This window comes from Aythya marila (genome assembly GCF_965140915.1).
Source record: "Aythya marila genome assembly, contig: HAP1_HAP1_SCAFFOLD_1150, whole genome shotgun sequence".
Classification (NCBI taxonomy): Eukaryota; Metazoa; Chordata; class Aves; order Anseriformes; family Anatidae; genus Aythya; species Aythya marila.
The window spans coordinates 1-13,629 of record NW_028137028.1 but is presented as its reverse complement, the minus strand read 5'-3'; the positions used below and the strand labels follow the sequence as shown (position 1 = coordinate 13,629).

Sequence of the window (13,629 nt, the reverse complement as noted above, 5' to 3'; positions counted from 1 at the left end):
CGCCTGGGAGGGGGATTTGGGGTTTTTGGGTGGGTCTCAGGGGTGGGACTTGGGTTTTGGGTTCCTTAGGGGAGGATTTGGGGTTTTGAGGTCCCTGAGGGGGGGGATTTGGGGTTTCGGGGGGTGTCCCTATGGGGTTGGGGTTCCTGGGGGGGGTTCTGGGGTCCCTGGGGGGGATTTGGGATTTTTCACACAGAATCACAGAATTTCTAGGTTGGAAGAGACCTCAAGATCATCGAGTCCAACCTCGATTTTTGGGGTCCCGGGTGTGGGATTTGGGGTTTTGGGGTCCCTGGGGGGGGTATTTGGGGTCCTGGGGGTGGGGATTTGTTTTTTTTTGGGGTCCCTGGGGGTGGGATTTGGGTTTTTTGGGGCCCCCACCGTCGGTCATGATGACGAGGACGTGCCGGGTGCTGTTGGTGACGGGGGGGGGCCGCAGCCCCTGCAGCTCCTCGCTGCGCTCCTGCTCCACCAGCAGCTCGTAGACGGCTCGCAGCGCCGCGTGCGGGTTGGTGCCGGGGCGCTGGGCGTGGGCTGCGGGAACAGCGCCCCACGGCTGCCCCATAGCGCCCCACGGCTGCCCCATAGCGCCCCATAGCGCCCCATAGAGCCCCATAGCGCCCCATGGCTGCCCTATAGCTGCCCCATGGCTGCCCCATAGCTGCCCCATAGCGCCCCGTAGCGCCCCATGGCTTCCCCATATCTGCCCTATGGCTGCCCCATAGCGCCCCACGGCTGCCCCATAGCGCCCCATGGCTGCCCCATAACTGCCTCATAGCGCCCCATGGCTGCCCTATAGCTGCCCCATGGCTGCCCCATAGCGCCCCATAGCTGCCCCATAGCTGCCCCATAACCACCCCATAACTGCCCCATAGGTGTCCCATAGCAGCCCCATAGCTGCCCCATAACCACCCCATAACCCTCCCCAGGACCCCCCCATATTCCCCCCCAGGACCCCATAACCCCCCATATCCCCCCCCAGGACCCCTCATACCCCCCCTATAACCCCCCCAGGACCCCATAAGCCCCCATAACCCCCCCATACTCCCCCAGAACCCCCCCATACCCCCTCCAGGACCCCCCCAGGACCCCATAACCCTCCCATAACCCCCCCATACTCCCCCAGAACCCCCCATACCCCCTCCAGGACCCCCCCAGGACCCCATAAACCCCCCCCAGCCCCACCTCTGTGCGTGAGCCCCCCCAGGATCTCGACCACCTGGGCGCCGTCGGTGGCCCTGGGGTCCGTGGGTCTCAGCTCCACGTGGGCGTCGGTGCCAAAGGTCACGACCCCATAGCGGGGGCTGGCCCCATAGCTGGCGATCTGGGGGGGCGGGGGGGCACATTATGGGGGGGGTCCCCACCTGCCCCGAGGGGCCCTGGGGGGTGTTTGGGGGGAATTTGGGGTGTTTTGGCAGGGATTCAGGGAGGTTTAGGGGGGTTTTGGGGGGGAAATGTGTTTTGGGGGAATTTGGGGGGATTTGGGGGATTTGGGGGATCTGGGGGGAGAAGGTTTTGGTTGGGGATTTGGGGAGATTCAGGGGGATTTGGAGGATTTAGGGAGGAAGATGTTTTGGGGAGGATTTAGGGGGGGGAATGTGTTTTGGGGGAATTTGGGGCATTTTGGGGGATTTGGGGGAGAAGGGTTTTTGGGGGGTTTTGGGGAGATTCAGGGGGATTTGGGGCGTTTGGATGGGAAGGATTTTTGGGGGGCATTTGGGGGATTTGGAGTGGAATTTTTTGGTGGGGATTTCGGGGGCGCTTGCGGGGGAGGTTTTTGGGGTGAATCTGGGGCCTTTTGGGGGGCGCGGCACCTTCTCCACCAGCTGCTGCAGGGCCTCGCGCGCCTCCTGGAAGTGCCGTGGCTGGATGCTGTGCGAGGCGTCCAGCACCAGGAAGATGTTCAGCGCCGCGCCGGGGCCCAGCCGAATGCTGCGCTTCTCCGTCGTGCCTGCGGGACCCACAGCTGCCCCACGGCTGCCCCACAGAGACCCCATAACTGCCCTATAGCTGCCCCATAGATGGCCCATAACCACCCCATAGATGGCCCATGGCTGCCCCATAACTGCCCACGGCTGCCCATAGAGACCCCATAACCACCCCATAACTGCACCATGGCCGCCCCATAGATAGCCCATAGCCACCCCATAGCTGCCCCATAGAGACCCCATAACTGCCCCATGGCTGCCCCATAGCCGCCCCATAGATGGCCCATGGCTGCCCCACAGCTGCCCCATAACCATCCCATAACCACCCTATGGCTGCCCCATGGCTGCCCCATAGAGACCCCACAGCCACCCCAGAACCACCCCATAGCTGCCCCATAGATGTCACATAGCCACCCCATAGAGACCCCATAACCGCCCTATAGTTGCCCCATACCTGCCCCACGGCTGCCCCATAGAGACCCCATAGCCACCCCATAACTGCCCCATGGATGGCCCATGGCTGCCCCACAGCTGCCCCACAGCCACCCCATAGCTGCCCCACAGCCACCCCATAGCTGCCCCATAGCTGCCCCATAGCCCCCCCCTACTGAAGCTGTCGTTGGCCTCCGCGGCCTCCACGGTCTCGGTGAGGGAGGCGAGGAAGGAGGCGGCCACGTCCTCGGGGGTGTCGAACGAGCTGGGGTCTTGGGGGGGGCCGGGGGGCGTCACCCCCATAACCCCCCCCATGCGGACCCCCCAGGGACCCCACCCAGGACCCCCAAAGCTCCCCAAGACCCCCCAAAGCCCCTCAGTGATCCCCCCAAGACCCCCAGGGACCCCCTCAAGACCCGAAATGCCCCCCACAATCCCCCAGGGACCCCCGCAGGACACCCAAGACCCTCAGTGACCCCCCAAGACCCCCAAAGCCCCCCAAGACCCCCCAAAGTCCCCCAGGGACCCTCCCAAGACCCCCAAGGACCCCCAAAAGCCCCCCAGGGACCCCCCCAGGGACCCCCCAAAGTCCTCCCAAAGCCCCCCAGGGACTCTCCCAAGACCCCCTAAGCCCCCCAAAGTCCCCCAGGGACCACCCAAAGCCCCTCAGTGACCCTCCCAAGCCCCCCAGGACTCCCCAGTGACCCTCCCAAGCCCCCCCAGCCCTCCCCAAAGGCCCCCAAAGCCCCTCAGTGACCCCCCAAAGCCCCCCAGGGACCCTCCTAGCCCCCCCAGGACCCCCCCAGTGACCCCCCAGCCCCCCAGGGACCCTCCCAAGACCCCCCAAGACCCCAAAAGCCCCTCAAGACCCCCCAGGACTCCTCCCAGTGACCCTCCCAAGCCCCCCCCAGCCCCCCCGGACCCCCCCACCTCTGCAGCGGGGCTCGGTGCCGCTCCAGACGCCCCCCTCGAGGCAGCGGCGCTCGGCCGAGCCGATGAGCGTCAGCCCCGAGCGGCAGCGGTACCGGACCCGCGCCTCCACCGCCGCCCCCGAGCCCTCCTTCGTGGCCCCCGGGGGCACCGCGGGCGCCGGGCAGGCCCCGGCTGGGGGGAAAAAGGGGGATTTTGGGGGCACTGGGGGAGTTTTGGGGCGTTTGGGGGCGTTTCGGGGGCTGGTTGGGGTCATTTGGGGGCATTCCGGGGTCACTTGGGGGCATTTGGGGGCATTCTGGGGGCTGGTTTGGGGCCGTTTTGGGGTTTTGGAGGTCATTTGGGGGCATTTGGGGGGCTGGTTTAGGGCCATGTTGGGGTTATGGGGCCATTTTGGGGTCACTTGGGGGCATTTGGGGGCATTCTGGGGTCGCTTGGGGTCATATGGGGGCATTCTGGGGGCTGGTTTGGGGCCATTTGGAAGCATTTCTGGATTGGTTTGGGGCCATTTGGGGGCTGGTTAGGGCCATTTGGGGGTTTTGGGATCATTTTGGGGTTTTGGAGGCCATTTGGGGGCATTCTGGGGGCTGGTTTGGGGCCATTCGGGAGCATTTGGGGGCCGGTTTAGGGCCATGTTGGGGTTTTGGGGCCATGTTGGGGTCACTTGGGGTCATTTTGGGGCATTCTGGGGACTGGTTTGGGGCCATTTTGGGGTCAGTTGGGGCCGTTTTGGGGTTTTGGAGGTCATTTGGGGCCATTCCTGGGCCATTTTGGGGCCATATTGGGGCTGTCTGGGGCCGTTTTAGGGCCATTTTGGGGTTTTGGGGGCCATTTGGGGCCACTGGGGGTTTCGGAGGCCATTCCTGGGCCATTTTGGGGTCATTTTGGGGTTGTGGGGTCCATTCCTGAGCCATTTCTGGGTCATTTTAGGGCCATTTCTGGGCCATTTTGGTGCCAATTTTGGGTTTTTTCCCCCCCCCCCCCCATTTCACCTCCATCGTCGCAGACGGGCATGGAGCCCCCCCAGCGCCCCCCCGGGCCGCAGGTCCTGTTTCGGGGCCCCCTGAGGACGAAGCCCTCGAAGCAGCCGAACTCCAGGCGGGAGCCGGGGCGGTGCCGCCCCCCCGCGGCCAGAACCAGCCGTGGTCGAACTCCAGCGGCGCCGGGCACCACACGGCTGGGGGGGGGCACGGGACCCCTCAGGGAACACCCCCAGACCCCCCCCACAGACCCCTAAGGGACCCCCCCAGACCCCATAAAGAAGACCCCCGAACCCCCAGACCCCCCCAGGTCACCCCAAAGATCCCTTAAAGAAGACCCCCAGAACCCCCAAGACCCCCCCCAAAGACCCCCAAACCCCCAGACCCCCCCCATGCCCCTAAGGGACCCCTAAAGCCCCCCCATTGACCCCCAAAGCCCCCCAACCGCCCCATTGACCCCCCCATTGATCCCAAAGCCCCCTAAAGCCCCCCCATTGACCCCCAAAGACCCCCCCTTGCCCCTCTATAGACCCCTAAAGCCCCCTAAGCCTCCCCACTGACCCCCCCCATTGACCCCAAAGCCCCCCCTTGACCCCCTATAGACCCCCAAATCCCCCCCTTGACCCCCCCAATGACCCCCAAATCCCCCCCTTGACCCCCAATGACCCCCAAATCCCCCCCAACCCCCCCCAATGACCCCTTCCTTGACCCCAGATCCCCCCCAACCCCCCCCACTGACCCCCAAATCCCCCCCCCAAGGCCTCACCTCGGCAGTGGGGGGTGACCCCCCCTGGCAGGGGCTCCCAGCCCTCCCCGGGGGTGCAGCGGCGGAGGCCGGTGGGGGCGGGGGCGGTGCCGGGGGGGCAGTGGTAGCGCAGGGCCTCGCCCCCCCCCACCAGCTCCCCCCGGCCCCCCTTGATGGGGGCCAGCGCCGGGTCGCAGGGGGGGGGGGGCTCGAAGGTGGCCGGGGGGGTCGTGGGGGGGGCCGGGGAGGGCGTGGGGGTGGCTGTGGGGAGAAGGGGGGGGGGCGTTAATTGGGGTGGGGGGGTTGTGGGGCAGCTATGGGGCAGTTATGGGGCAGTTATGGGGCAGCTATGGGGCAGGGGACACCAGGATGTGGGGCAGTTATGAGGCAGAGGGGTTGTGGGGCAGCTATGGGGCAGCTATGGGGGGCTATGGGGTAGTTATGGGGCAGCTATGGGGCAGGGGATTTGGGGGGGGGGGCACCAACCGGCTGCGAGGGGGGGCAGCAGCAGCAGGAGGAGGGCGAGCAGGGCCGGGGCCATGGCTGTGGGTCCCGCTGTGGGTCCGGCCGTGGGGCTGGGTCCCGCTATGGGGCCGGGGCCGTGTCCGTCCCTGGGCCGCTCGGTGCCGCTATGGGGCAGGGCACTGGGGGGGGGGGGTTGCGAAACGAGGCCCCCCCGTGGGTTGCAGGAAATCACTGGGGAGGGTGGGGGGGGGGCAGGTGCTGCCCCATAGCGAGCTCCAGGGCCCCACCCACAGCGGGGCCCCGTTCACCTCATTAAGCTAATTAATGCAGCTGCTGCTAATGAGCCTCCCGCCCTCCCCACCTGCCCCACTGCCCTCCCCCTCCCCCCACCTTGGGCCTCCCCCCCCAGCCCCACACCACTTTTGGGCCCCCCCCCCGCCCCACACATCCCCCCTTGCCCCACATATCCTCCCAGCCCCACATATTCCCCCCCCTGCCCCACACACCCCCCAGCCCCACATATGTCCCCCACCCCTCCCCCACCCCACCAGGTGCCCTCACCTGCCCCTCCCCCCCCCCCCCCCTAATTTTGGGCACCCATCCAGCCCGCGGGGGGGGCGGCCCCCGCTGTGCCGGGAAGGGGCGGCACCGTCGGGGAAGTTCACGGCAATGGGAGGGGGGGGCACGGCTTTATTGGGGGGCACGGGGGGGGGGAGATAACAGGGGGGTCCAGCTGGGGGGGTGCAGGGGGGCCTGGCGGGGGTCCCAATGTGGGTCACAGTTTGGGTCTGGCTATGGGTCCAGCTGTGGGTCTGGCTATCTGTTCCCCCATAGGACTCGCTATGGGTCCAGCTGTGGGTCCAGCTGTGGGGCCACCATGGGTCCTTTTGGGGGTCACAGTGAGGGTCCGGCTATGGGTCTGGCTATGGGTCCCCCCGTAAGACTTGCTATGGGTCCGGTTATGGGTCCAGCTATGGGTCTGGCTGTGGGTCCCAGCATGGATTGCTCTATAGGAGCTTCTGTGGGTCCAGCTATGGGTCTGGATGTGGGTCTGGCTATGGGCTCCCCTATAGGACTCGCTATGGGTCCCGCTATGGGTCCGGCTATGGGTCCAGCTATGGGTCGCGCTGTGGGGCGCGCAGGGGGGCGAAGCGCAGCCGCCCCCCAGGTGTTGTCGCAGCCAGGGCTGGACGCGGAAGAGGCTGATGTGGAAGTCGCGGGGCCGGTGGCCGGGGGGGGGGGGGGCGCGCAGCAGCCGCCCCTCGGCGTCGCGGCCCCCCCCCCGGCACGGGTCGAAGGTGCCCCAGCTCAGAACCCCCACCTGTGGGGCACGGACGGGCGTGGGTTGGGGTCCCCATGGGGTTGGGGACCCCAAGGTGTGACCCCAATGTGGGACCCCCAGGGTTGGGGACCCCCAGTTTGGAGACCCCTGTTTAGGGACCCCTAAGTTGGGGACCCCCAGGTTTGGGGACCCCCAAGTTGGGGACCCAGGTTTGGGGACCCCCGTTTAGGGACCTCCCATTTGGGGACCCCCAGGTTTGGGGACCTCCCATTTGGGGACCCCCAGGTGGGACCCCCAAGTTGGGGACACCCAAGGAGGGGGTCCCGGGGGGGGGGTCCCGGGGGGTCCCGGGGGTCGTTGGTGCCCCCCGGCGCTCACCTGGATGAAGCGGTGGCGGCGCTCGAGGAACAGCGAGCTGCCCGACTCCCCTGGGGGCGGGAGGGGGCGTTGGGGACATTGGGGGGGATTTGGGGACACTGGGGGGGGCTTGGGGATTTGAGGACGTTGGGGGAGGGTTGGGGACATTGGGACATGGGGTCTGGGAGAACTGGGGACATTGGGAGGGGGAAATTTGGGGATTCGGGGACATTGGGACATGGGGACTGGGGGATTTGGGGACATTGGGGACAGGGATTTGGGGGACATGGGGACATAGGGACATAGGGTCAGGGGAATATGGGGACATTGGGATATGGGGACAGGGGGACACCAGGACACTGGGTTATGGGTTTGGGGGGATATGGGGCCGTGGGGATTTGGGGTTGGGGGGATATGGGGACACCAGAACACTGGGATTTGGGGACACAGGGACACCGGGACAATGGGATATGGGGTCAGGGGGATATGGGGCCGCGGGGATTTGGGGTCGGGGGCCTTTTTGGGGCCTTTTTGGGGCTTTTTGGGACCTTTGCAGGCGGCGTCCTCGCGCTGGCCGCCGCTCTCCTGGCCGGTGCAGAGGAAGCGTGGGGTGAGCACGGCCCCCAGGGACGCGTTGGCGGTCCCCGGCTGCACCGCCCCCGCCTCGCAGGCGGCTCGCTGGGGGGCACAGGGGGGCACAGGGGTCACGGGGGGGTCACAGGGGGGTCACAGGGGTCACAGGGGGTCACAGGGGGGGCACGGGGGGCACTGGCTAGGGGTCTGGGCCGTGGGTCTGGGCTATGGGGCAAGATCCAAGCTATGGGTCGGGGTTATGGGGCAGGGTCCGAGCTATGGGGTCCGAGCTATGGGGCAGGATCCAATCTATGGGTCTGAGCTATGGGGCAGGGCCCTGGCTATGGGTCTGGCCCCAATCTCTGGGTCGGGGCTATGGGTCCCGGACCCAATCTATGGGTCCGAGCTATGGGTCCAGACCCAATCTATAGGTTGGGGCTATGGGGCAGGGTCCAATCTATGGGTCCGAGCCATGGGGCAGGGCCCAATCTATGGGTCTGAGCTATGGGGGCAGGGCCCTGGCTATGGGTCTGGACCCAATCTATGGGTCAGGGCTATGGGGCAGGGCCCAATCTATGGGTCCGGGCTATGGGTCTGGACCCAATCTATGGGTCCGGACCCGATCTATGGGGCAGGGCTATGGGTCCAGACCCGATCTATGGGTCGTGGCCGTGGGTCGCGCTCTCACCGCCTCGTGCTCCTTGATGTTCACCCTCAGGCGCTGCCCCTGCAGGGACACGAACTCGGCCGGGACCCGCGGCCGGCCCAGGAGCTCAGCCTCTGGGGGGGGTCGGGGGGTCAGGGGGGGTCAGCAGCAGCCCCCCAAGCCCCGAGACCCCCCAAAACCCCCCCAGCCCCTCCCCCCACCTTGCTCCTCGCAGCTGGTCCCGGGGGCTTCCTCAGGGCTCTGTTGGCGTCCTCAGTGCAGGGGATGCAGACCCTCCTTTTTGGGGGGGGGCACAAAATTTAGGGGGTGTGTGTGTAGGGGGGGGGTCCTGGCTTTGTGCACCCCCCCCCCCCAGCACCCCAAAACTCACCGGGGGGGGCCCTGGGGGTCCGGCTCCTCCTCCAGCTCCACCAGGGCCACGTCGTAGTCGTAGAATTCGGGGACCCCCCGCGCCGCCCCCCCCCGCACGTCGAAGGCTTCGTGGGAGACCCAGGCCCGGATGGGGACCTGGCGCCCCCCCCCTGCACCCCACAGCGCGGGAAGGGGGTCAGGGGGGATTTGGGGTCCCCAGGGGGAATGGGGGGGGTCAGGGGGGGATTTGGGGTCCCCTGGGTATTGGGGTCAGGATTTGGGGGTCCCCTTGGCCATTGGGATCGGGGTTTTGGGGTCCCCTTTGTCAATGGGGTGGGGATTTTGGGCATTAGGGTGGGGGTCCCGGGGTTTGGGGTCCCCAGGGGCTTTGGGATTCAGGTTTTGGGGTCCTGTTGGTCAATGGGGTTGAGGTTTTGGGGTCCCCTGGGCATTAGGGTGGGGGTTTTTGGGGTCCCTTTTTGTCAATGGGGTGAGGGTTTTTAGGGTCCCCTTTGTCAATGGGGTCTGGGTTTTGGGGTCCCCCTTGGGAACTGGGATCCAGATTTTGGGGTCCCCATGGCCATTAGGGTCAGGATTTTGGGGTCCCCCGGGGCATTGGGGTGGGGGTTTTGGGGTCCCATACCCAGCTCCGCGCTCCACGCTCGGGGTCCGGGTGCCCCCAGGAAGCAGTGTGCGGCCGTCAGCACCCAGCGGCCCCCCACCAGGGCCCCCCCCGCAGCGCTGCTGCGCCCCCCGTCTGGGGGGGGGGACACCACGGGGACCCCAGTGACCCCAAAGGGTCCCCAAGGGGTCCCCAAATCCTCCAGAGCCCCCCCAATGACCCCCAGCCAACCCCAATGGCCCCCAGTGACCCCCAGTGACCTCAAGGGGTCCCCCCAATGACCCCCAGCAGCCCCCAATGACCCCAAATGGCCCTCAATGACCCCAAAGGGTCCCCCCAATGACCCCCAACCAACCCCAACAACCCCCAATGACCCCAAAGGGTGTCCCCAATGACCCCCAATGGCCCCCAAGCACCCCCAAAGGCCTCCAATGACCCCAAATGGCACCCAATGACCCCAAAGGGTCCCCCAATGACCCCTAACCAACCCCAAATGATCCCCAATGACCCCAAAGTGTCCCCCCTGACGACCCCCAATGACCCCCAGTGGCCCCAAATGACCCCAATGACCCCAAAGGTTCCCCCAATGGCCCCCAATGACCCCAAAGGGTCCCCCTCAATGACCCCTAACCAACCCCAACAACCCCCAATGACCCCAAAGGGTCCCCCAACGACCCCCAATGACCCCAAATGACCCCAATGACCCCAATGACCCCAAAGGGTCCCCCAACGACCCCTAACCAACCCCAACAACCCCCAGTGACCCCAAATGACCCCAATGACCCCAAAGATCCCCCCAACCACCCCCAACGCCCCCCAAGGGCGCCCACCTTCAGCACCACGTGCCAGGGGGGGCGGGCGGCGCCCCCCCCCACAATGACCCCGCAGAGGTCGCCGACGCTGGTGAGGGCCAAAGCCCCCTCCAGGGTCCCGGGCGAGGGCGGGGGCGTCGGGCAGCTTGAAGGCGTGCGGCTCCGCGCCCCGCGACGCCACCGCCTCCAGGGCCACCAGGTCTACCTCCAGAGCCCCCACCCCGAAGGCGTAGATCTCTGGGGGGGGGAGAGGGGGTGACATGGGGCTGGGGGGGTGTGAAATGGGGCTGGGGGGGTGTGAAGTGGGGATGGGGGGGTGTGAAATGGGGCTATGAGGGGTCTATGGGGGTGTGAAATGGGGCTGGGGGGGGTGTGAAATGGAGCTGGGGGGTGTGAAATGGGGGTTGGGGGGTGTGAAATGGGGGTTGGGGGGGAAATGGGGGGGTAAAATGGGGCTGGGGGGGTAAATTGGGGCTATGGGGGGGGAAAAGGGGTGTGAAATGGGGCTGGGGGGGTAAAATGGCGCTGGGGGGGCAATGGGGGGGTAAAATGGGGGTGTAAAGAGGGGCTGGGGGGGTAAAATGGGGCTGGGGGGTGTAAAGTGGGGTTGGGGGGGACCAAAATGGGGTTGGGGGTAGATAGAGAGGTCTAAAATGGGGCTGGGGGTGGCTGGAGAGGGGCTGGGGGGGTGTAAAGTGGGGCTGGGGGGGGGCCAAAATAGGGCTGGGGGGGGGCAAAATGGGGCTGGGGGTGGCTAAAGAGGTCTAAAAATGGGGCTGAGAAGGTAAAATGGGGCTGGGGGGGGTCTAAAATGGGGCTGGGGGGGGTAAAATGGGGCTGGGGGGACCCGAAATGGGTCTGGGGGCACCGAGGGGGGGGTCTGGGGGTGCCCGGGGGGGGCGGGGGCCGTCTCCGTGCCCTGGCCCAGGCCAAGGCCGAGCGGGGGCCGCGACCGCGTGGGCGGGGGGGGGGGGGGGGCACCCAAGGGTGGCGCAAGAGCAAACAGGGGGGGGCAAAGGGCGGCGGGGGGGGGAGGGGGCGGATTTGGGGCCTCAAATCTGCCTGGAGGGGCCTGGGGCACCCTTGGGACCCCCCCGGAGCCCCCCCCAAGCCCCCCAGAGACCCCCCCCAATGACCCCAAAGCCCCCCGAAACCCCCCAAATTCCCCCCCCGATGCCTCCCAATGCCCCCAAAGCCCCCCCAATGCCCCCCAACCCCCCAGTGATGCCCCCCCCAACCCCCCCAAGACCCCTCCGACCCCCCTTGCCCCCCACCCACCCAAAAACTCCCGGCGGTCCGGCTCGGTCTCCAGCGCGTCCTCGATCTTGGGCCACCGCCCTCGCGCGGGTTCCCCCCCACGTTGAACCTCCCTGGGGGGCACGGGGCGATGGAGACCCCCCCAAGACCCCCAAAGACCCCCCCGTAATCCCTAAGGACCCCCAAACCCCCCAAAGACCCCCCCCCAAAATAAAACCATGACCCCACGTCTTCAATCTTGACCTTCGCCTGCCGCGGGTTCCGTCCAACATTGACCAACCCAACGGGACCTGGGTCAACGGAGACCCCCCCAAAGACCCCAAACCCCTCAAAAGACCCCCAAAGACCCCCAAAGACCCCCAAAGACTCCAAAACCCCCCAAACCCCCCAAAGACCCCACATCCTCAACCTTAACCACCACTTACCACAAGTTCCCTCCAACGTTGACCAACCCAACGGGACGCAAGTCAACCGATCCCCCCCAAAACCCCCCAAAACCCCCCCAAATCCCCCTGTAACCCCCCCAAAAAACCCCAAAGACCCCTGAAGACCCCAAATCCTCCCCAAAGACCCCTGAAGACCCCCAAAGACCCCACATCCTCAACCTTGACCTCCACCTACCATGGTTTCCCTCCAACGTTGACCAACCCAACGGGACGCAAGTCAACCGATCCCCCCCGAAAACCCCCCGAAACCCCCCGAAACCCCTCCGAATCCCCCCGAAACCCCCCCATCTCCCCCCAAAGCCCCCCCCGAGCCCACCGTCGGTCAGCAGGAAACACCACGTGCCGCGTCTGGCGCCAGGCGTCGGGTTGGCCGGCCCGCCCGCGCGCTCCTTCTGGTAGAGCACCATGTGGTAGACCTCCATCAGCGCCGCCCGCGCGTTGGTGCCCGTCGCGTTCCCGTGCTCTACGTGGGGGGGGACACGGGGGGTGGGTCCCGGGGGTCCCGGCCCCGTTGTGACCCCCCCCAAGGGGTCGTACCGGCCAGGGTGATGTTGTTCAGGCGCTCGATGACCTCGTCGGCGTCGGCCGAGGCGTCCTCGGCGGTGGAGAGGGCGACGCGCGCGCGGCTGCCGAAGGAGACGGCGGCGAAACGCAGCGGCAACCTCGAAGCTGCCTCAGCTGGGGGGGGGGGATTTGGGGGGGATTTGGGGGGCTGGCACCGTGCTGGGGGGGCCTGGGATCGTTTGGGGGGGTCCTGACCTCATTTTGGGGGGGCCTTGGCTCATTTCGGGGGGATCTGGGCTCATTTGGGGGGGGTCCTGATGCCATTTGGGGGGCCTGGGCTCATTCTGGGAGTCGACCCCAACTCCCCTTGACCCCAAACCCCTCCCCAAATTCCCCCAAGCCCCCCCAAAGCCCCCAGACCCTACTTAGAGCCCCCCAACCCCAACTGGAGACCCCCAAACCCAACTGGAGCACCCAAAACCCAACTGGAAACCCCCCAAAACCCAACTGGAAGACCCCCAACCCCAACGCAACCAAGACCCAACGCCCAAACCCCCAACCCAACCCCCCCGCCCCCAACTCCCTTGACCCCAAACCCCTCCCCAAGACCCCCCAAGCCCCGAAGCCCCCCCCGAAGCCCCCAGACCCTATTTAGAGCCTCCCAACCCCAACTGGAACCCCCCAAAACCCAACTGGAAGACCCCCAACCCCAACGCAACCAAGACCCAACACCCAAAACCGCCAACCCCAACCCCCCCGACCCCAACTCCCTTGACCCCAAACCCCTCCCCAAGCCCCCCCAAGCCCCCCACCCTATCGACGAGGGCGGTGGCGCCGCGCTGCAGCATGCCGAAGGCGCCGGGCCCGACGCTGCCGGAGGCGTCGAGGAGGACGTAGACGTGGAGCGCCCCCGAGCGGCTCAGCACCACGCGGCGGCCCAGCGACGAGCCTGCGTGACGTCACCGTGACGTCACCGTGACGTCATCGAGGTGACGTCATCGAGGGGGGGGGGTGGGCGGGCTCACCGTTGTCGCTGCGGGCCCCCGCTCGCTCCAGGAGGGCGCCAAAGGAGGCGCCCAGCCCCGCAGAGACGTCCTCGGGGGTGTCGAAGGCGAAGGGGTCTGGGGGGTCATGGGGGGTCATGGGGGGGTCATGGGGGAATTTGGGGGGGCTATGGGGCAATTTGGGGGGTGTGGGGTCAGTGGGGTGGGGGGATATGGGGTTATGGGGTCATTGGGGTGGGGGGATATTGGGGTATGGGGATATTGGGGTGTAGGG

General features: G+C 66.8%; 2 protein-coding genes across 2 annotated transcripts; both read right to left on the bottom strand.

Moving 5' to 3' along the window:
• Positions 1–381: 381 nt before the first annotated feature.
• On the bottom strand, positions 382–5,645 carry LOC309891226 (complement factor B-like; the record flags this gene model as incomplete). The annotated part of the gene is made up of 8 exons (XM_082785602.1): positions 5,502–5,645; positions 5,037–5,276; positions 4,283–4,467; positions 3,291–3,464; positions 2,537–2,632; positions 1,815–1,951; positions 1,186–1,324; positions 382–534 (listed from the first exon to the last, which is right to left on the bottom strand). Coding segments are annotated over exons 3-8 (721 nt in total), but the record flags the coding sequence as incomplete, so codon positions are not given.
• A 950-nt stretch (positions 5,646–6,595) lies between these two features.
• On the bottom strand, positions 6,596–13,472 carry LOC309891227 (complement C2-like; the record flags this gene model as incomplete). The annotated part of the gene is given in 19 exon segments (XM_082785603.1): positions 6,596–6,639; positions 6,642–6,801; positions 7,141–7,190; positions 7,668–7,797; positions 8,381–8,472; positions 8,560–8,589; positions 8,592–8,635; positions 8,730–8,880; positions 9,354–9,467; positions 10,144–10,261; positions 10,263–10,381; positions 11,423–11,514; positions 11,619–11,691; positions 12,164–12,179; positions 12,181–12,227; positions 12,230–12,310; positions 12,385–12,473; positions 13,147–13,300; positions 13,377–13,472. Coding segments are annotated over 19 exon segments (1,700 nt in total), but the record flags the coding sequence as incomplete, so codon positions are not given.
• Positions 13,473–13,629: the final 157 nt, after the last annotated feature.